Source organism: Sturnira hondurensis, unplaced genomic scaffold, assembly GCF_014824575.4.
Source record: "Sturnira hondurensis isolate 20B ecotype Veracruz unplaced genomic scaffold, ASM1482457v3 Scaffold0024822, whole genome shotgun sequence".
NCBI classification, from domain to species: Eukaryota; Metazoa; Chordata; class Mammalia; order Chiroptera; family Phyllostomidae; genus Sturnira; species Sturnira hondurensis.
Window position 1 is genome coordinate 7,283,891 of NW_028097453.1, and position 23,634 is coordinate 7,307,524.

At 47.4% G+C, this 23,634-nt stretch overlaps 1 protein-coding gene across 1 annotated transcript; it reads right to left on the reverse strand.

Annotated features, from left to right (window-relative positions):
• Positions 1-1,314: 1,314 nt before the first annotated feature.
• Positions 1,315-18,517, reverse strand: HMGCS2 (3-hydroxy-3-methylglutaryl-CoA synthase 2). Its single transcript, XM_037038900.1, is given in 16 exon segments — positions 1,315-1,378; positions 3,227-3,338; positions 4,846-4,865; positions 4,867-4,969; positions 5,547-5,631; positions 5,633-5,654; positions 6,872-6,905; positions 6,908-7,041; positions 8,859-9,024; positions 10,347-10,511; positions 10,753-10,872; positions 13,927-14,114; positions 14,116-14,226; positions 14,228-14,363; positions 14,366-14,376; positions 18,417-18,517. Coding segments are annotated over 15 exon segments (1,503 nt in total). The 3' UTR covers positions 1,315-1,378; positions 3,227-3,231.
• Between the last annotated feature and the right edge of the window lie 5,117 nt (positions 18,518-23,634).

The following is a 23,634-nucleotide window of genomic DNA, read 5'->3' on the forward strand; positions in this document are numbered from 1 at the left end:
ATTTCCTGCTAGATATCAACAATGGTTTGGTTTTTTTTTGTGTGGCTGGAGGAGCCAAAAAGTCGACCTATTAACCTCTGCCCTGTGTTTATTTGTTCAGATAACACTAATAAAGGCCAGGAGCTTTGATCTACAAGCTCTGAGCAGTCACTTGTGGCCCCTGTCGCTGGCTGTCCTGTGTGGGACATCTTTAGACCAGGGAAGGAAGCTGGGGGCTCAGGCTGTGTGTTTCCCTGCCCACGTTGCCCCAGAGTCTCCCAGAGAACAGAGTGGACGGCGAGGGGGGCTGGGCAGTGGGAGCTCAGCAGTGGTACTGCTGTGGGGGAGTCGCAAGGTCAGGAGGGGCCGTCCCAGCCAGGGGCCCGGGGGCGGGCAGGCTTCTCCGCGTAGCAGCCAGTGTGAAGTTTTTTCATCTTCTGGTTTCCAGGAAATAGAAGAATTGTTTCCTTTGTCTCTTTTGAGTAGCTCATTTCATTTTCTTGCTTGTGATTTTTGTTTCTGTGCACAGTTGGGGCTTGGTTGCTTCTCTTGCCTTTTACTTTTATTTCTTTATTATATCAATTTCGGGTGTACAGCATGCATTATAATTCAACATCTGTATATACTACAAAGTCCTCACCTCCCAAAGTCTAGCTATTTATTTGTTTTATCTTTACCCAGGGACACGTTTTTCATTGCTTTTCAGAGAGAGAGAAAGGGAGAGAGAGAGAAACATCCATATGAGAGAGCAGCACCGACTGGTTGCCTCCCGTACAGGCCCGGACCACGGAGGGAACTCAAACCTAGGTATGTGGCCCTGATCAGGAATCGAACCTGCAACTTTTTGGTTGCAGGACGACGGTCCAGCCAACTGAGCCATGCGGGCCAGGGCCAAAGTCTAGCTCTTATCTAATGCCGTACAATGAACACCCTTCACCTCTTTCCCCCTCACTGCTCTACCTCTTTAATAGTGTTATATTAGCTTAGTACCAGGTATAAGATTTAGACATTCACAGAAAACTGACAGATAGAATAAAGATGGAACGTCACAGAAATTTAGTGATGATAATAAAAGCAAAGCTACAACGGACAATAGGCAAATTATCCGGATCCTGGAGACAACTGATCCGCCGCATTTCTGGAGGTCAAGGCCAGGCCTTTTCCCCAGCCCTCTTTTTCAGGAAGGGCCCCTGACCCACGGAGTCACAAGCCCATGACAGTGACTACAGCAGGAAAAGGCATGAAGGGTGGCTGTCACTCTACGGGGCCAGGGCTTACGGGCTGGTGTGTCCAATCCGATCTGTGTACCAGCAACGAGGGGGTTTTGGTTGTTTCTCTTTACACGATTCGTGGGCAAAAGCTCTGCTAGCGAACTTTTCCCAGGGACCACTCCATGGAGCTGTAGAGTTTAAAGAAACAATAAAAGGCCTGGCTGGTGTAGCTCAGTGGATTGAGCGCGAGCCTGTGAACCACAGGATCGCGGTTCGATTCCCAGTCAGGGCACATGCCTGGGTTGCAGGCCAGTTCCCAGCAGGGGACTCACGAGAGGCAACCATACATTGATATTTCTCTCCTTCTCTCCTTTCCTTCCTCTCTAGAGACAAATAAATAAAATCTTTAAAAAAAAAACCAATAAAAGGACATTGAATTGTGAATTTCATCCGTGGCAGCCTCACCCCCAGTACCTGCTTCTTGCGGAGGTGGGGCTGTGTGCCGGGGCTCTCTTAAACTCGTCCTGAGGTCTGGGGTGTTCCCCCTGCACCCCTAGCCCCAGCTGTGAGCCCTGACTCCTGCGGGGCCTATGACCAGGGCTGTGGAGCCCAGGCCAGGAGGCTGGCAGGCAGTCTGAGCCGAGAGCAGGCCAGGGCAGTGCCGAGATGGCTGGAGCTCTGCAGAGCACTGCTGTGACTCAAAGTCTTATTTCAGCTAAAACCTCGCAGATGCAGGTTCATTCCCGTGTGAGTGAGTGTCACAACCCAAATCCAGGAGCCGCGGCGTGTCCCTCCGCGGGCACAATGCTGCCTAAGAGGTTTGTCGGTCGGGAGAGGATGGAGCCGGACCTCGAAACTCTCCCTTCAAAATCCCACATTTCGTTCTCCATCTCTCTCCAAAAACGGCTGGAAAAACCCACATTTCTCTCTCTCTCCCTCCCTACCTCTCTCCCCTGCCTCTCTCTTCCTCCCCTGCCCCCTCGCTGATGCTTGAACTAGCCTGACGCATTTAACAGCTCCCTCTTTGCCACAGACTTTCCCTTAAGAACCGTATTTCAAACAAGCAAGCCAGCAAACAAACGACTCCGCGGCAGCCTTGGAATCTGGGGCAGCCTTGGAATCTGGCGGAACCTGCTCACTGAACCTGCCTTCTCAGCATGCCCTGCAATCCCCAGTCCACCTGGCCTGGCCCCTGAAATGCCAGCTGTTTAGCAGCCCAGCTGCAAAGGTCTGGCACGGAAAGGCCCCTCAGCCGGTTGTTTCTCTGCTTTATCTCAGTGCCTCCTTTGTCTTGGTCTCCTGCTCCACACCCCGCCCTTGGCAAACCTTTTTATTCTTCCCCCTTCAACCACCAAAGGAGGGAAACAAGAAAAACACCAGAAAGATATGGAGGAAGTATCTGGGCAGGGCACGGTATTGATCGAGATGTAAGGTTTGTAAAAGAAATTGCTTCTCACTTTTCTGCTGATCTTACCAACTCGGAAGATAAATTGAAGGCCGATATCTGGGCCCATGAACTACAAGATCCTAATTTCAAAAACTTGATTTTCCTTTAAAAAGTATCTTAAAGAATTCTCCAATCCATCCTCTGGCCTCAATCCTTCTCCCCTAAACTCTTCTCTCTCTCAAGATCCCGTTTCTTTATGAATCTCCCCACCACCCTGGTGTGTGCCTTTCCTGATCTCACCCCTTTGGGTAACGAGTTCCATGGGTTCATGGCCACAGTCTATTTCCCCTTATGGGTGCTAATTTTATTTTATCAAGCTTCTAGGGGAGCTTCTTATCATGAGCAGATCAGATAAACAAGTGACTCTTTTTTTTATTATTCAGGATTTAAGAATATGCTTGTTCCTCGTGCTTTTGGCTTTCCAGGACAAAGAGCCCTAAGTGTTTTCCTCAGTCTTCACAGTACAGACTCCCACCTCCGGTCATTTCAGGAGCTACACACCTTCCCGGGTCTAGTTGCGCAGCCTGAACCACATCCGCGTCTCAGAGGAAAAGCTTTCTTGCCACCAGCCCCACAACATTTCACTCACCACCTTCAGACGGGGCAGCGGGCGTACTTCCAGGGATACAGCTCATCCACTCTCTCCAGGTACCAGGAGCCTAGGAAAAGGTTCTTTGTGTCACCAGGGGGTGAGAAATTCACTGCGGAAGGAGGAGAAGAGGCAGCACTCAAAAAGAGCTATATGCGGCTGGGGAGGAAAAAATAGCAACAGGGACGCCCATGGCTTCGTGGTGATGCTCTCCTGGCTGTGCAGCAAGGGTGTGAGGTCATCTGTCACACACCCGCAGAGCTCTGGACCAGCAGAAGGACCAGAAGCAGCCATCTTGGATCCGGCATTTTAGGCCTGGCTATTAGAAATTTCCTTGTAGCCGTACGACCGTTCCCTACAGTAAACATGCCCTGTCTCCACGGAGATCTTCGTCGTGTCCTTTTGTCAATGGTACCTAGCTTGGGGTGTACCTCAGGGCTCCCTGTTTCCTCATAGACCCTTCCGAGTACGAAGCTCTCTGGTTCTGATTTATTATAGTGTTTCAGTGTTTTGTCCATCACTGTTCATCTTGGAAGTCCTGTTTTTATTTTTATTTCTTTTTTTCTTCGCTCTAACGTGTCCCCTGTTCCAGATGAGATCAATGAGGACTACACTGAGGTTTTCTGGAACATTCCTGATTCCAGAACCTCCCATAGGTTCTGTCCCATTTTCAGACCACAGAGCAAACCATGTGTCTCCAGGTTTGCTTGAGAAGATACAGTTACCATGACTTTAAAATCACCATCTAGTCTCTTCACTCATCCCGTTCGCTTTGGTTTACTTTTCTTTCATTGCTATTTTGGGGGCAACATTTTGTTTTTATGTTTGGAGGGGAGAGAGGGCAGTTGAGTGAAGACAGTCAAACTTGTTCATAACTTAATATGTTAATTTATTTAATTTGCTTGGCAATCTGCCAAATTTGGTATGATTTTATTTTAAGTTGTATCCTTTTTAAAAAGATTTTATTTATTTATTTTCAGAGAGAGGGAAAGGGAGGGAGGAATAAAGGGGGAGGAACATCCATGTGCAATAGACACATCAGTGGGTTGCCTCTCTCATGTCCAACCGGGAGCAGTCTGCAACCCAGGCATGTGCCCTGACTAGGAATCGAACCAGTGACCTTTCCATTCTCATGCTGATGCTCAGTCTACTGAACCACACCAACCGGGGTAAAGTTGCTATGATTTTAGAAATGAGACAACTGAGAAGTAATTTTCCCAAAGACGAAGAGCTTGTAGGTGTCACAGGTCAGTGTGCATTTGGATATCTACCTCTAAGGTGTGGGCTCTTTCAGGGTTAGATAGATGGCATTTCCAAAGACCATACACACCCCTGGCCGCACAGGACCACACTAGCCATTACCCCACTTTGGGCGGTGAGCTACAGTTCATACCAAGAAGCCACATGCTGCCTGCTACCTCTTCCCAACTCTGTCATTTGCTTCCCTGCCCAGTCCTTGCCCCTTGGCACCTAACAGATCTCCTCCCAATTATATCTTAGAGCCTGCTTCACCTTGGCTCACCATATTCTAGACTTCTGACGCATCCCTAACTGTCAGCTACTGGCGTAGAATCTGAGGAAAATTGCCTTCTCCTTCTCTCTTCCTGCCTTTGTCTTACCCTTGTGGTAGAATTGCTCTTTGTTCCATTACTGCTGTGAACTCCTCAGCAGACACGCGCTTCCTGGAGGCAATGCGTTTTGGCAGTCTGACATACTAGACACCAGCTTTTCTAGTGGGGGAGCCTGGAAAGCAAAAGCAAGATCGAAAAACCGGCTTCATTGTCATTATCACTGCGACCAATCTCCAGTCTAGCACAGAGCCAGGTTTTGTGGGAGCTCAAACCCTAGAGGAAAGTACACCGTTTAGTGTGTGGCTTAGAATGCCAAGAAACGAGAAAGGTCAGCAAACACGATACTAGCAGAAGATAAAGGCAGACATACTCATTTAACTCATTTAGTCGAAGTAGATGTGTTCCTTTTGTTAGATTTGTCCTAAAATAATCATCAATAGTTGATCCGGTCAATCAACTATTGACCGGATATCTACTTCTCTTTAACCAGCTGTGACCAAGCCGTCATTACTCTCGCCTGGACTGGTTTCCGATACCTACCTTCCTTCCTGTTCAGTCTAGTCTCTTGGCAACAGCGGGGGAGTGCTTCGAGTGCATAAATAAGACACACTCACTTCATTGCTCAAATCCCGTTAGAGGTTTCCTTTGCTCTTAGGCACACTGGGAACCTCAGGGCTGGTGAGGCAGAAACTCCTTCCTTTTACCAGATGCGTTTTGCCAGAAGTGCCTGCTAGAAAGATGGGACCCACCTGGAGAAGCGTCCTGGGACACTTGAAGTGAAAAGAAACTGGCTGCCAAGCCAGAGCCATAGGAAAAGGCACCAGTCCTGGAGCCAAGCCACGCCCTGGGCAGAGTGCCTGCCGGGAAAGAAATCGAAAGCTAGGAAACACATCGGCAGCACATTCTGTGCTTCTAATAACCAACCAACCCATCAGCCCAATGCGGTTTGCCTCTTGTAACTGGAAATGAGCTCCCAGCACTCTACACAGAGAGGGGCTTTGGACCCTGGGGGTAGGCCCAGAAGGAGACAAATGTGCCGAGTGGAAAGCAGATAAAATCCAAGAGACAGAAGGCACAGTGAATGTAACAACATTTCAAGCTGGAAAAGGGGATTTCTGCCCCCCATGAGGACAAGTGGAGGCCAGCAAACTCTGAAGGCATCTCCGAGTGGACCACTGGGCCACCTTCAGGCTTCCATGGTGACTGGTGATGCTTCAGCCCTTGGAACTCTTACCATGCCCTCATTAGTAGTAATTTTGACAGTGTGTATATATCTACTATAGTGTATGCATGCACCATAGTACAGGTATTTCCTTCAAAAGCCCATAAAATAGCCCTGGCTGGTGTGGCTCAGTGGATTGAGCGTGGGCCTGTGAACTAGAGGATTGTGGTTCGATTCCCAGTCAGGGCATATGCCTGGGTTGCGGGCCAGTTCCTATCAGGGGACACATGAGAGGCAGCCATACATTGATATTTCTCTCCCTCTCTCCTTCCCTTCCCCTCTAGAGATAAATAAATAAAATCTTTTTACAAACCCATAAAATAGAATGTCAATAGAAATAACAAGTAACATCTGAGCATCTGCTGAGCACAGCAGTCTTAATTGCTTTAGACATTAACACTCATCAAGACCCCAGAAGGTACGCATTGCTGCTGTACGTATTTTATAGATGGGGAAAGTGAGGCACATAGAAGTTGAGTATTTTTCCAAGGTCAAAGCTAATGAGTGATAAAGAGATTTGAAACTAGGTAGTAGGATCTAAAGCTGGACTCCCTTAAGCACTGTGTTTTACGAGGTACAGCATTTTAAACGGATGAGATAAAAATGGACACATTTCTTCTGTTTTCTTGCTGCATCAGGTAGATCTTGCACATCCCCTGATGGTACATGAACTTCACTTTGGAGATGACTGTGTAATACTGACAGTAAACCTCCTATGCCTACCTTTAAAACAAGCTTCTTTCATCTTTCCCTCTCTTCCTTCCTCTCCTCCTTCCTAAAAAAAAAAAAAAAATTCTGAACCAGAAGAGGAACCAAACATGGTTGACCCCTCGGACCAGACGTAGTGCTCACTGGGACAGAAGTGAGGCCAGACACCCATACAGCGTGAGGTGTACGTATTCCCGTTGTACGTGGAGAAGTAAAGGGAAGCCTTGGTTTTCCTGTTGAACGTGCCCAGAGAGGCCTTTTGCAAAGGTTTTTCCAGCTCCTTGTTGCTGTAGGTGTCTTCCAGCTCTAGCTCCCTGTGAGGCAGCCAGAGCAATGGGCCAGGTGAGGGACCACGAGCGGAGAGGGCCGCAGCAGGGAGGAAAGAGACATTTCTGGAGAGAAGACCCTTGGGCGCATGTCTTTATTATAGAATCTTTAGAAATACAGAAAAGCACAAAGAAGAAAATCTCACTAACATTCCTGCCATTCAGAGAGAGTGCTTAAGTCATATTTTTCTTGTGGAATCCATCCCTATTTTCACACAGCGTATTGAGAAATAAAATCATGCTTACATTCTGTTTAGCATGTCTCTTTTGCTGTTTCCTCTATAGGTTAAATCACTCCTATAATATGATTTTTAAAGGCTGCAAGAACGGGCTTTGATGGGACTGGCCCGTCTGCCCAGTCCTGTTCTCACCAGTTAAAATACTACAATAAAAAGTGACACGGTCTTTCCAAAAAGTTTTTTATGTATTTACTTTTAGAGAGAGGGGAAGGGAGGGAGAGAGGGAGAGAAACATCCATGTGAGGCTGCCTCTCACATGGCCCCCACTGGGGACCTGGCCCCCAACCCAGGCATGTGCTCTGACTGGGAATTGAACCGGCGACCCTTTGGTTCACAGCCCACGCTCAATCCACTGAGCTACACCAGCCAGGGCTACATGTTCTTTTAAACACGTGAAATTGCTGAGCTAAAAGGTATGCACATCTCTAAGCCCTTTGTTTCATGATTTCCTATTGCTCCCCCAAATCCTGGTGTGGATTTGTACACCCACTATCGCCCATGTCCCCACAGCCTCGTCAGTTCAGGGGGTTCAAATTTTAAAAGGCTGCGCAAGGAACATGGTAACTTGTTTAACTTTGTTATAATGAGCATGCACATTGAAAAATATGATTGTTGTAGTTCTTCTTTGAAGACATTTCTTATTCATATCCCATGCTCAGTTTTCTACTGAAGTGTTTATCTTACTATTGACGAGATTTTCTTATGTTAAAGATATCAGGCCATTATCTTTAGCACACGTTAGAATATTTTTTTTTCATGGAGCAGGTCTCATAAGCATTGTTTGTGCTCATGTTAGTGTTGTAGTTAGCGGCAGGGTCAGTAGCAGTGGCATGTAATAAGGGTGGGTGTTGGTAGCATATTACAGAGCTTGAATAGTCACCGAGAAGAAAGGGAACATTTTCCTCTTAGTAGGGACTCTCTGTATCAAAGAGTCTTCTTTTCCAAATACCTTGGAGTAATGCATCAATACATGACATTCTTCCTGATGTATTGACCTCTAAGAGGGAGAATTAGATGGGTAAATCCAGGCAATAAGCCAGTCATTGATGAGGTCAGTAGTGAGTGAGAATGGACCGGATACGCCCTGAGTTGCTGTCCTGTACTGAGATGATTTATTTCTAGGTGTTTCTGTCCATATAGACTGTGAGAGCTTCTAGGCAGAGATCATGGAGCCACATTCATTCCTGTGTCCCTAGAGTTTGAATGAAGCCTGACACATAGCTGATGTTCATGGGATGTTTATTGACCGATCGGCTGAGCCACACTCCCTTTCTCCTTTTTCTTATTCTCTGAAGCTTCCTACAGTCACTCGACCCAGAGGTGCTGGCGGCCCCCCTATACTCCCTGAGATAAAAGGGGGAGGACCCGACACAGACAATAATGCAATAACCCAGGTAAGGCTTGGTGTCATTTCTATTGGAGAAAGTGTCTCCAGTAGAGAGTGTCTTTTGGAGGAGTGTCTTTTTTTCTCCACAGGAGTGGCTGGTGGCCAGACTCAAGGCGTGAGGAAGTCCCCTCCTTCTTCACCACTGATGAGCTTCTATGGTCCCTACAAAGAGGATCCACCCGAAGGCCTCCAGCCCCTTGTAGTGGCTGATCTGTGTGTCACTACTGGCGGACAGGAAGTCATTGAACATCAGGCGAGGCAGGGATTTCTGGGTCGTCTTGCAAAAGGGCGTGTGGAAAATCATGGACTGTAAATCATCGAGAGTGAAAGGCTGGTCGATGCCCGCTGGAGGAGGAAGTATGAAAACAAGGATGAGCCAGTTAGACCTTCCTCCAAGATATAAGTGTGTGGAGGGATGCTGGGTCCCGCCTCCAGCAGACACTTGTAAGGGGCAAGCATTTCACTAAGCACCCTACTTACAGAGAAAGAAGGGAAAGAAATATGTTCTTCCTACCTACTATTGCCAACCTTCATGACAGACAGTTCCTCCCAGTCAACCTTGTGTTCTATTGTTTTCTCTATCGTCCAGAGGAGGAAACAATGTCCAAGGTCACCCAGCCTGAAAACGGCTGTCTTTGGATTCAGATTCCGAGTCTCTGACTCGACGATCCAGACTGTTTTTCTCACTTCGAAGAGGAGGGCCACGCACCCTCTGTCCTTAGAAAGTTTACAGTTTAGTGCTGACTCCGAAGCAGCATCGTTCAAATTCCGTATGAGAATATGGAGTGAACTCAGAACGCCGTAAGAATTTAGAGGAGGTGAAAGCGATTATTAGCCAATAGCAGCTTTACGGCGGGTGGGCCGAGGCGGGGAGTCCGGGTTGACTCCACACCCACGGGGGGCAGCTGTGGCAGCTGGCATGTCACCCACTGCAGTGCAAAGGGGCAGGAAGTGGCTCCTCACGCCACCCCCACAACATCGCACTCTGGCGCTTCCCCACTTGCCTTTTCCCTCACTGACATCCGCCTTTTGTGGGTGCCCGTCTGGGCATGGCTAACCAGGTAAAAACTCTTTTTAAATCCCAAAGGTCGGTTTCTCAGTATTTTAAAAATAAAATTTGTTTCTTTTCTGATTATGAAAGCAGTACATATTTTTAAGCAGGAAAATTTAGAAACTGAAGGTGGAAATAAAATCAACTTGTAACCCCACCATCTGGAGAAAAACCACTGCTAAGAGCATACCAAAAACACAGGTAAGACTTTTCAACATCAGTCAGACTTTAAAAGGTGGCAAACGGTACACCAAGAGTCAATTTGCTGCTGACTCAAGCGGAAGCAAATCCTCGGCCCGGCAGGATGTGCCGGCTCCGACTTACCAGAGCACCCCTCCCCGGGGCCGACATTCACTATTTTCATACTGGTGGCTTTGGTCTAGATTACTTACTTTATTTAGCTCAAGTTAGAGGCACTTTCATACTTGAACTTGGATGACATCCAAGTACACTTGAGCATAGATCCAGGGGCGGGTATAAGAAGAAGGGGACCTGAGACGACAATTCTCATGAGATCATTTTCAGAGGAGAGAAGAGACCTGGTCTTAAGCTGTTAGGACAAAAACTTGGCCCCATGTACACAGAGGCCCCACTTTCTGCCCTCTGAGCCCCATACCTTGCTTCCACTGGTTCTGGATTTTATGATCGTGTATTGCCTAACGTCGGTCCAAGGCCCGTAAGTAGCACTGGATGGAGAGCTTCCCATCCACCACTGGGGGTTCTGTAGACCTGTCTGGTTTGTAGAAATCGTACACGTTCTCCATGTGGGTTCCCCGAAGCCCTGGCAAGGCACACACTGGGATTCAGGGACTGCACAGTGCAGCTCACACAGGGAAGAGAGGATGCGAGAATGGCAGCATGCACAGCCTCCTGCTCTCTGTCTGCCTCACGCAAGCAGCGATATCCTCAAATCCCTCCTTCCACCCTGCATAGCTGGTTCACCAATTTAGGATCAGGAGCTACGCATTTGGCTGCGCTGTGCGCAGTCTCTCAGCGTCATGCACCCGCAGGTTCCTACAGACCTCTCTCGAGGACCAGGGGACCCTCGGGCCCAAGCAGCAAAGCCAAGGCCCTACCTGTGGAGCGAGCATTTCCTTTGGCGTACACTGCAATGTCCCCACAGACTACCATTGCATCGCGACCTGTAATGACAGACAAGAAACAATTATCCTCACCACCAAATCTCAAGTGGACTGGGTGCCCATTCTATGTGAGCTTCAATTTCAGGTACTGAAGACAGACTAGGGAACAAGACGCAGGATCCCTGCCCCATGGAGCTAACATTCTGGTGAAACCCACGCATCATGGTACATTAGAAATGCAAAGTCAAAACTCAGTGTCTGTTAATTTAGCTGTAAAATGCTCATTTACTCAAAATTCAATGAAAAAAACGTGCTAATTGACACTTGAGGAGGTAATTTAGGTTTGTACCCGTCCGCTAGCCACTCTGTGGCTGAAATTCCTTCCCACAGAAGGCCAAGAGGTAGGGAGGGAAACTAACATTTGAAAAACTAGCTGGACACTAGTTATCCCCAAACGAGTCTCTCACCATCCAAGGAGGCAGTGCTGTGCTGGGAGCCATATCTGTGCATAATTGAATTCTCATGATCAGCCTATGTATCAGACACAGTTATCCTCTTCCTACAGCCAAATGGAGGCCCAAAGAACTTAAGTCACTTGTCCGGAGCCGCACGGCTAATAGATGGCACCGTAAGAATTCAGTCGGGATTCTAACCCAAATTCACCGATACTCAAGATCCTTCTTTTAAGAACTATAACCACTCCATCCCCAACACAAAGGTATTTTTTCCAAGTATGTATATCTATATATTTATGTCTATATTCATCTCTACGTATGTATTTAGAAGTCATTAAGAAGAAATCAGTAAATCTAACTACTTAAAAATTAAAACCTACCATAAACAAACTAAAAAAAACCTGGGGAAGTAGTTATAATCAACAAAAAGCTGTTTTCCTTCTTTTATGAAAGTCTCATTAAAAAAAGACAAAATATAGAATAGGAAAATGACCAATAAATGTCATAAATATTTTGAAGCTCTCTTATAATGAAAGAAGGACAAAGCAATGACACTATTGTTTACGAAGTTTGAAAACATGCGCTGTAGAAATATACTTTAGCACACCATTTGGGAGGGCAATTGGCCGCATTCTGTCAAACTCTTAAACCAACACGATAGACCTGCAATTTCACTTCTGGGAGAATCCATTCCTACGACACAGTCCAATGAGCATACAAAGCTCGTACAACGTGCATGAGAACATTATTTATAATTGAAAAAAAACCTGTAACAGTCTAAATACCCATCAATATGGGGCTAATTCAGTTTGGCATATCAATGAATAGACTGTTATGTAGCTTTTACAATAACAAAGCAGACCTCATGTATATTGATGTAAAAAAACCTCCAGCACACCGTAGAGTATAATGTCAAAAACTAAAACTCAACAGATGTGTCTCCTTGCTGCTTTGTAGAAAAAAAACTGGAAGAATGCGTGGAAACTGTTAGTGTTAAATCCTGAGAAGTGGTAATAAGGTGTCAAAGGGAACTTTTTCTTCATTTTACACCCTTTTGTATATGTACATATGTTTTTTAAGCATAAATTTCTATTGCTTTCATTAAAAAAAAAACACAAGAAAGCGTGAGGACTCCCAGGTCTTCTGAGCCAGTACCTGCTGTTTCTCAGGGGTCCACCTCCCCGCATTGGAGGGCCCCCAGGTGAATGCCTGGCCAGGCCAGAGCAGATATTTATTTCATCAACACTGGCCTTGTCTGGGCCATTAGGCTCCGGCTTAAATATGTTTTATGTTTTTATGCAGACTGACAGTTTCCCATCTCAATAACCTCGTATTAAAGAAGGCTGCATTTACAGCCTGCCCCTGTGGAAAGCCCACACACGCAGCAGAATTTTCTCCTCTGCAGTGATGTGCTCCAAGCTGATGGTGCCCCCACTCTAGGCTCTGAATGCTGCTCACAGGCTGGCGAGTGCCCCTTGCCTTTTATTTCTACACTCCAGCGAAATGCTTGGCTGGACATACTGATGATGGAGGTGATAAGGGCTGATGGAGAAGTAGTCACGTGAGTGCCAAGTGGGAGAAGCACCGTACGAACAGACTTGAAGATGCAGAGGCTAGAACATCCCGTATCGACAGGCGGGGAGGCTACTGGGGGCAACTGAAGAAACACTGAATGGGCGTGTGGCATCCCACTGCTCTGCTGTGGGACCAGAGACAAACTGTTACACGCTTATTGGCCTCTTTTTAAAATAAATCACATTGGGTGAGATCATCCCTAAGGCCCCTGCCAACATTAAGGCTTCAGAGTTAATTTTATAATTCATGTTCATTACGGTTTCCAAGGTTTTAATTCCAGTTTCCACCTTGTTGAACATCAAGGGCCTAGACTGCCCAGGCCCTGTTATTTCTCACCTCCGTGGGCATCTTACTCAATTCTTGCCAGCCCTGCCAGCAGGTAGGCAAGTAAGAACTATGGATCTTAAAGAAGGTAAAGGTTTTGTCAACAGTTACTCACAGAACTAGGTCTCTAACTCTCAACTTGAACTGTTTCTCTTGGACCTTTCATGCTATTACAACAGGGGTTCTTTCTTGCAATAGAAGAAAGACATAAGGTACAGGTTGATATTAATATGCAAACACAAATTCCTAAGAATCAGATGAGGGAGAAAGAGCAGAAATACTTTGTGTAATTAGTCCGTCCCATGATTCTTCGGGCCTGTTTTTACCAGGGTGTCCTCCCCGTTAACACCTAACTTATTTAAATCTTTCAACATCACCAATCTCTTACTCTCAGACACTAAAGAGAAGCTTTAGAGAAACAGGGACAGTGAAATGGAAAATACATTGGATTTGGTTTGGTGTATTACCCTTGCCACACACAATATGTAAGGTATCAGATCTTCCACTTTCTCATCTATAAATCAGGGATAACACCCACTTCCTGGGATGTGGTCAAGATGAATGAATGTCTATATGAACCTGCTACCTCATTACTGTATAAAGCTATACAAGTCTAAGCGGTTACTATCACGGTGGTTGTGTCAATAAGTTGTCCCTCCCCCCCTCCCTGGATGAAACCGCCTAGGGAAACAGAAGCAAAGCGAGGGTTCGATCCACAACCCCAGCTCCTTTCTTACGTAAAACCTCTCGCTGCACGTACCATCCCAGGAGCTGGACTCCATCCAGTTGGCCGCATGGAAGAGGGAGGCAGTGCCACCATCGCAGGCGTTGGTGGTATCTATGCCCTTAATGTCAGTGTTGCCTGAGTTCTGGAAGAGCTCCATGAGTACTGTTTCGACAGCCTTGGACTTGTCGGTGATGGCCTCAGTGCCCACTGCCAGCCGGCCCAGACTCCCACGGGAGCTTCTTGCGCTCCATCAGCCGCTGCACCACGGTCAGGCACAGGGAACTGGTGTCCTCCTGGACTGAGCAGAAGCCCATATGGGTTTGGCTCAAGCCCCATGTACCTCCCGGCTTCTACATTCTTATACTTCTCCAGGTTTGTTTGGGCCACATATTGGGCAGGGAAATACACCTCCATGGCAAGGATGCCCACCTCCTTCGGCCAAGCATTCATTTTGGCCAAGGGGACAGCCAGATTGTAGAAAACCTGCAGCAGAAAAAAGAATCAAAATCCCACAAATGGTCGCTAGCCAGTGTCCTCAAAAAATAATACGGCAGTTGTTTTGCTCAACTTTAAAATGTATTTTGAAGCTATGTGATAAGAAGAATACTAATTTAGACTTGTTATCTATTTCTTTTGAATCGATTATTTTATTCCTTATTAAACGTCCCTCTTCATCTGCATGACGTTCTCGCCGCACCGTCTACTTTTCCTGGTGTTAGTAAAGCTGCCCGAGTTCTTTGATCCCGGTTTGCCTGGCATATCCTTTCCTGTGTTTTTATTGTGGTTTTTGTGTTTCCCACACATCCATTCTGAATGGCATACAGTGGGGGCTTTTTAATTTTTGAACGAACCTGACGATACTGGCGCTGTAACTGGAGCAATCAATCCAATTATATTTATTGCAATTCCTGACATAGTTGGAATGACGTCTTCCGTGTCGCTATTTGTTTCCATTAGCCTCACACATTTGTATTTCTCCTTTCCTGTACTCTTAGGGATCAAGCAAGTATTTACCTCCTCTTTTTCTTTTAGTAACGATATTAGTGACTACAATATACCTATGTGGCGTATAGCTCAATACTTCTACTACTTTCTGAACAGAACAAAACCTTAGTTCAACCTCATTTGTCCTCTCCGTTCCTCTGAGCTATTATCGTCATGTAGTTTCCTCCGCTACATACGTTATAGACCCCATAGGACATAATTTTAAAGAATTCATTCATTTTGAAAGTGTTCCTATCATTCTCCTTTTTCTTCTTCTTCATCCTCCTTTTTTTTTTCTATACGAGAGCATACTTACTGCTTTTCTACTTTCTAAAGAAGTTTTCTGCTCGATTTCATCCTCTCCGCTTTTCACAATGGGGCCTCCCTCCCGCTATCGCTGAGCACACTCAACACGGTGCTGGGCTCCCGACCCGCCGGAGTGAGTGAGGCCTGCTCTGTGCCCACCAAGAGGGCACAGTCTAATGGGAGAGGCAGATATTTTTACAGATAAACACACGGTGGAACAAGCAAAGGCTGTGAGAATGCAGAGGGCAGAGAGCAATTCTAAGTGGCTGCAGAAAAAAACAGGGAAGCGTTCAATGAAGAAGACAGAGACTCTGTTTCTTTCCTGGACCCGCCCACCTGGCTCCCTCCCTGACTCCTAATGCCCTGCTGAAAAGCAGGAATTCTCCTTCTATCTGCAAGTATGGAGCTCACCAGCCCACCTCCCGCCTGCTCCCACGAGAAAACACCTGAAGTCTGGCCACTTTAGTGGCAGCCTTCACTTTGCAGATGATGAGATCAAGGCACCCACGAGTGAGGCTTTGCACTCAGAGCGACATCCCAGCTCATCATGTGTCATAAATGTCCCATCCCTTCACCGTCCCGTGTGAGGGACACTCCTGAGTGTATCTGGCTACAGACCTTCTGACCATGCAGGAGGGCAATGGCACCACAGACTTACACATTTAGCCCTTAGCCACAGGAACGGCAGCTCTGACTGAGTGTGCCCGTCAGCTGTCCTGAGGATTCTGGGCTTCTGGTAATGCCCTTCCTCCACCAGGACGGTTACTCGGAAGGACGGCTGTGAGGCCAGCGGATTCTGTGATCACTAGATAGTGGGGCGAATGGTAAGCGTCCACTCACACCTGACAAGAGGGGTTTAGAGGCCAGTTATCCTATTTATTTGGTGCCCCCCAGTAATTGGAGTTAGTGCTCCCAAGTATTTGTGGAGGAGCTTTTCCCCACTACCTAGGAGCTGGTGGTTAGCCTGTCTGTGCCTGGCCACCTCTCCCATTAGCCTTGGTCTCACTCTGCCTCTTCTGAGCTGCCTCCCCCCGCCCCCTTCCTCCCAGCTAGAAATCCAAGAGGGTCCAAGAATCGGCCACTTGGTGACTTTTGTCACTGAGTAGGGGCCTATTCTAGAAATGGATTCCAGAGCCTTGAAGAAAAGTTAACATGTAGAGGTTTCCAGAAATACCAGACCACTGGAATTAAGTATCTTTCACATCTTGTGCTTTCTTTATGGAATAATCATTTTATTTATTTTAAAATTGGTTTTGTTCCAGAGTTCTTTGGTTCGAGACCATTGAGTTTTATGTCTTTACTTCCTCTCCTCTCCTTCCCTTGTGTTTCAAAGTTAACTCTTAGATGCCGGGCACTGTGCTGGGGAGGGGCTGCGGGCTAAAGGGAGCGGCAAAGAAAAGAGGTGGGTGGACCACCTCCATGAGAGAGGGAGGGATGCGACTGGCAGGCACATGCCCCACCCGGGCGTCAGAGCTGAGAGAGAGAGAGAGAGAGAGAGGGGCAAAATCCCCCATGACTTCAAACGAAGCAGGTTCTCTGGGGGGGTGCTCAGGAGAGGCTTCATAGAAGAGGCTGCATTTGAGATTGACCTTGATGGATGAGTGGAGCTCCTGCTGCTGAAGAACTGGAGGGGGCTTGAAGAGGCCGTGGCCACATTGGAAGCGACTGAACCAGGAAGGACACCTGGAGTGGAGAGGGAAGGGAGGAGACAGACACGACACAAGGAAAGCAGGTGGGGAGCACCAGGTGGAAGGCACAAGTCTCCCTTCATTTTAGAGGCAGTGAATCCCGTGCTGAGACGGGACAAACTCTGAGGATGGCTTTAGAGTCGATGCAGGCTGCATGTGGAGGGGACAGATAAATGGAGAAAAAAGACCCCCAACGAAGATTCTTAATACTTATTCAGACCCCAGAAAATGGAACTGGCTGTGAACACAGCCACAAGGGAGATGTGGACAGTGATTCCAAGAGCTTCAACCAAGAACGTCAGCAGAAGGGGCAGGTTCGTGAGGACCGCGGTTCGATCCTTGGTGGGCAGCTGAAGGTTGCTTACGGAAACAGCCAAACCCACATCATCCCCTTCCTCACAAATAGGACAACTGAGGAAATTCTGAGCTGAGACACTGGATCTGTACACGGGGTGGGGGGTAGTATGGACGATGGTGGAGAGTCCTGGAGGAAAATAGGAAGGCTGAAGAGCATCACCTCCTCCACACATTCACACACCCAGGTTCTCTGTGTACCAGGCAAGGGAAGACACTAAATATTTGATCAAAGTCATTTTTCTAAGTGTTCATGGAATGCTGTGTAGAAATGGCAGGAAAGAAAGGGCTGGTTCTAACGTGCAGTGAATGGTGGAGGGCCCCTGGGGGACCAGCTGTAGCTGAGTTACCGTCCACACTGCAGACTGCAAGTGCATGGGGCGGACTGGGGACATGTTGACAAAGAAAGGAGAGCATAGGTACTTCCGTGCATGAGCAGATGGCACACATATGCATGCACACACAAACATCTTTAGATTTCATCTTACCCTTTCATGAAATCGTAGAGCAGAGAAAGACTCTTCTTTTTTTTTTTAAAAAAGATTTTATTTATCTTTAGAGAGGAAGGGAAGGAGAGAAGGAGAGAAATATCAATGTATGGTTGCCTCTCGTGAGTCCCCTGCTGGGAACTGGCCTGCAACCAAGGCATGTGCCCTGACTGGGAATCGAACCGCGATCGTGTGGTTCGCAGGCTCGCGCTCAATCCACTGAGCTACACCAGCCAGGGCAGAAAGACTCTTCTTATCCTTAGTCATTTTTTAATTGCTGTGCAACTTGAAGCTGCTGGTTTTACTGTGGTTGGCACAGACCCTGCGGGTCTTAGCAGAGGCTGTGAGCAGGGGTGGGAGGGGGGCACGGTGGCGGAGAGGAAAGGGCTGAGGGCCTCGGTACTGATATTCCCACAGCTTCATGCCGCCAGGAGAGTGACAGATGTTCTTGTGTACAAACAGCAGGTGTCAGAGGTTTGAGATCCTGGAACTCCGTGGCTGTGAGGGGCCACTTCACTTAGAGATGAAGTAACTCAGGCCACGAGAGGTCAATGTGCTTGTCTAAGGCTGTGCGCAAGCTTTGCCAAGGTGACTTGGATTCTAGCGAGCTTTTCCTTATGCAGGTCCTCTGCCTACCTTTTACTGGTTCCATGACACTTCTCTAAGAGGGACCGGTACAGTCCCTGGGAACAGCGTGACTCACCTTTGGAGGACTGCGGGGAGGCTAGCAGCCACGGCAGGTGCTTCCTGCATCCCTCTCTGCACCTGCAGAAGTCGCTTCACTGGACTCCACGGTCACTGCATCTTCGGAGGAGCAGGCAGACAGCCAGAGTTGACATACAGTCCTCGGGAGAGGTGCCTGGCGGTGCTCAGTCAGGCTTTATAGAGCCCCAAGACACCTGCCCTCCGAGTCACGCCCCAGCCTATCAAGGCTCAGCTGGCTTCTCAAACTGGGCCAAAGGTCTGGCTCAGAACACCGGCAAGTCAAAGAAAAACATCTCTCCAATGTGTGCGTCCTCGCCCTTCCCTGGGCGTGTGCAGGAACCTGCAGCTCTCGTTCCTCCTTTCCCGGGCTCCTGGGGCTGCCTCAGTCATGTCCAGCCCCCACAGGTGGCTATGATGCTCCTGGCGACATGTCTGAAGGGACGTCCACCGGGCCTGTCTCGGGCCCTGGCTCTCACCTGAGTGACTCTCACTTGGAGCTCCAGAATGCTCTCTGTGGAGTCAGCTGTTACAATTTTCGTGTCCTATGTATAATAAGAAGAACCTTTCAAAACCGAAAGGAATGACAGCGGCCCTTTAAGTAGGTGAGAGTATTGGAGCACAGGCAAAGGGCTGGTGTCGGAAAGGGCATGGGGCCGCTCTCGTTCTCCTGTCTTCACGGTCATCCTTGCACTCGTCCAGCTCTACGCAATCTCCCAGCGGAACGCAGTCAGTGCAACAACAGAAGTGCAGGGGCCCCAAAGAGGTGACGGTCACTGGAAGCTCAAAGCCTTCTAGGGACGAAAGGTCTGCTTTACAGATGAGGCCAGCGGTAAGCAGACGGGAGGTGACGTTTTCCCAAAGACGCACCCAGGCTCAGCAGGTGGAAGGTTGCCGACACCTCTGTGTCTTTTGACTCCAGATTCCGGTCTTTCCACTCCACTCTCCTCAGTGAAAAGGTCCCTGTCACCTGATCTTCCAGTGAATCTGTCTTCGCCCTTCTCTCACGGCACCTCGATCTTTTATGAGGGTCTTGCACTCATTCATTGGTTCCTTCAGTTAACCCCCACCTCACACGGCCCTGTGGGGGGCACGGAGAAGAGCCCGAGTGATTGCTGTTTGAGAGGGGACAGAGGTGACTTCGTTTTCCTGAAGGCAGGTGCCCCCCGAAGCCCGAGTCTTCTCGGCACTCCTCCGCCTTTAGGTTTGTGCCGCCTCCCCCCCTGTAGTGTACTCTCTCGCCCGGGCCCCCACCTCGCTCTGGCACCCCACGCTTTTGCACAGAGCCTTTCGTGCGCTCTGTCATGCATTTAAAATCCCTTACTTCCAACCTGTTCTCTGAAAAAATGCTCTGTCTCCAACGGCAGCTTTCAAATGGCAGCCGTGCTCCTTGCCTGCCAGGCAACACCCAACCCCTGGGCCCCGCCCCTGACATAGGTCACTGCTCAGACAAGGCGACGTCCCCTGCTCAGCACAGGTACGCTAGGTACTTGCTTGGTGTTGACACAAAATTACTTCCATCGTTTTCTTTTCCCCCCTCCAGGAGCATGTTTATTGTGCTCGAGATGATACATCAGGTGCTCTCTGAGCTGCAGAGAGTAAAAGGAAATCTTCTCATTACAAAGCGACCACGGTAAAAGGTAAAACATTTTCCACAACAGCATTAACCACATAGTCAGGATCCGGGTTTAATACAAAGGACATAATTCCCAGTCATCTGCGGCTACTTTTACAGCCTCATCCAGATAATGACTTAGGCTAAAATGCATTATATATTTGGTAGACTTCAGGACCAGTAGCTTTAGAACATCACAAAATACATTTTGGTATCCCAAAGAAGCAAGACTTATAAGTAGGCGTTTTAAACATAACTAATCGACAGCTACAAAGTCCTATTCTTTTTTTTAAAGATTTTTTATTTATTTATTTTTACAGGGGGAAGGGAAGGAGAAACAGTGGGAGAGAAACACCAATGTGTGCTTGTCTTTTGGACGCCCCTACTGGGGACCCGGCCTGCAACCCAGGCACGTGCCCTGACTGGGAATCAAACCGGTGACCCTCTGGTTCGCAGGCCAGTGCTCAACCACCAGCCAGGGCCAAAGTTCTACTCTTGACAGCATTGACTTTTGGGGGGAGTCTACCAGTCTCCAAAGGATAAAAGCAGAGAGAGAGTCAGTGTAACGTGTACACAGAAGTCTGTACTCATCGCCCTCCTCTCAAACGCCCCTCTTCGAGTACATGCAATCAGTCTGGGCCACCCGGTGGCCTTCGCTCTTTCAGTCACCCAACAATATTTCTCCACGCCCTCATCATGAAGATTGAAGGCTGCCTTCCTCTCCACCATCAGCCCTCTTAGTGAGATCTTGGAGATGTCATTGTCCCCATAGGTAATCCAACCCCCACCTGGCCTCTCCCCTGGGCTCTCACTTCTGCAGACCTGTCTGCACGACTTCAGCCTCCTGTTCCGAATTCATGCTCTCAGCCTTACCATCACAGTACTTACACCGTATCCTACATTCTCATCTCATCAGCCCATTTCTAACAACCTCTACCTTCCCAGCTCACTTTTAAAGTACCCCCACCTTTTTCTCCCACTGGGACCACCACTGAATCCTCCACTGTGTCACCACTTCTCGGTGAGCAAACCCTGGCGTCATATGTCATTCTTTCTCTGGCATTTATTGTCTACTTTCACCTTCACAGACATTTAAACAGTTTGAAAAAGATTGTTTGCTCACTGTCATTTTCTGCCAATAACAAACAATATTTCACAAAGTAGCTCATTTACGGAATTGATTTCCTTTGCTTTTTTTGAGGGCTCAGAATTGTGCCAACAGGTAACTGGCACAGCATCTGATCCTGTGAAAACTTTTCTACTTGGCAACATGGCTGTTGGCTGCTTTCCAAACCAACCTAGAAGGCACTAGAAAAGTGAGTAAAGTGTGAGTTGGAAGAGCAATTTTTTATAAAAGCTGTGAGAGTCCTGGCCAGGTGGCTTGGTTAGTTGGAGCATCATCCCAAACACCAAAAGTTTGTGGGTTCGATTCCCAGTTGGGGCATGAATGGGAGGCAACCAATCAATATATCTCTCTCACATTGATGTTTCTTTCTCACTCTCTCTCTTCTTCTTCCTCTTTCTCTAAAAATCAATGGACATATCATCAGGTGAGGACTTCTACAAAGGAAATTTTTTAAAAAGCTGTGAGAAATCCCTGAGAAGTCTGAAGAGTGGGAGTGGAGGTGGGGATGAGGTTGGAAAGGGGGCTGAAGCCTGGGGTGGGGGGCAGCTGGAGTGGGCGGAGGAGGGAGGGACATTGTAAAAGCCCACCCTGGTTCATGCAAGGACTTGCCAATTGACCAATCATACTGTAACAAACCTCCATTCTCAAAACCCCAGACTGCTGGCCCGGCGATATTTCCTCCTGTTGCTATTGTTCCCTTGAAGTTCAAATGTGAAACCTTGGTCAGGGGTGTCTCCTGGTGACCTGGCAGCAAGCAGGGGTTATCAACAGTGGTTATACAATGGCTGGGGCTCTCTGCTGAGGGCTTGTCCCCACCCCTCACCCGATGCACACACACACTAGGGCCAGGCCTTCAGTGCTTCCCAACACACGGCACCAGAGAGTGGCCGTTACCCCCAGAGGACATGAATGCCAAAATAACAATCCTCTGAAGACTGTGAAAGAAAGACAGCATGCTGAACGACATGTACCATTGGAAACAGTTTTGGGAAACAGACAGACAGAGAAGATAAAATAAACAGTCTGTGCTGAAGAAAGAAAAGGAAGATTTCACACTGTCAGGCACTAATAAGAAACTGTAGGGGAGGAAAAATTATTTTCCATTGACCCCTCTAGGTTCTTGTCTGGGTAAAACACAGAGTAACAAGAGAAAAACGAACAAGTTTAATAACGTGTGTACCTCCTGTACACATGGGACACACCCCAGAAAATTGAGTAAAACCCCCAAAATGGCCCAGGCCACCACCTTACGTACCTAAGCTTCAGCTAAAGACAAAAGGAAGGTCTCTTTGTAGAACAAGTATCTGACAAAATTCACCTCCTATCTATGATAAAAAGTCAGCAAACTACGGCTAGGAAAGAACTTGTAAATGTTACATTAAAAAATCTATAAATACTCCCTGGCTGGTGTAGCTCAGTGGATTGAGCGCGGGCCTGCGAACCAGACGATCGCGGTTCGATTCCCAGTCAGGGCACATGCTTAGGTTGCAGGCCAGTTTCCGGCAGGGGCCAGTTCCCTGCAGGGGATGCATGAGAAGCAACCATACATTGATGTTTCTTTCCTCTCTCCTTCCCTTCCCCTCTAAAAAGATAAATAAATAAAATATTAAAAAAAATTTTAAAAAAATCTATAAATACTTAAAGGAGAAACATTAATTTAGGATCAGGAATAAGCCCTGGCTGGTGTAGCTCAGTGGATTGTGTGCTGGCCTGCAACCTGAAAGGTCAGCAGTTCGATTCCCAGCGAGGGCACGTGCCTGGGTCGCGGGCCAGGTCCCCAGTTGGAGGCACGCGAGAGGCAACCAACTGATGTTTCCGACAGAAGTTTCTTTCCCTCTCTTTCTCCCTTCTTTCCCCTCTCTCTAAATAATAAATTAAAATATTTTAAAAAGATCAGCAATAAGTCAAGGATGACCACTATTGTTTATAACGCTGTAATAGAGACATGATCTCACACGCGGAATCTAATGAACACAATAAACTAATGAATAAAATACCAACAGAAGTTTAGGTACATGAAACAGACTGAGAGCTGCCAGAAAGGAGGGGGGAGCTGGTGACAGATGGTGAAGGGATTAACCAAAGAACATTTCTGCACACCCCACAGACACGGACAACAGCATGGGCGTTGACTCAGGGCGGGGGAGTGGGTGGGGCTGGGTGGAGGTGGGGAGAGGGAGAGAAAATGGGAACAACTGTAATGGCATTAATAATTAAAATAAATTAAAGTTAAAAAGAAACAAGAGAAATGACAGTTGGAAGAATTGAAGACATGATCTAAAATTATTCTTATATGTAGGTGATATGCTGATTTTCTAGAAAACTCAACTAAAAATAAATTAATAACAATAAATTTTAAAATAAAATAAATCAAATATCTGAATTAAAGAAAGTATTCAACAAAGTCAGAGACAACATTAGTTTTTAAAAAACCAATAGGATTTCTCTATATTAGTATTAGCTGAATCAGAACTATAA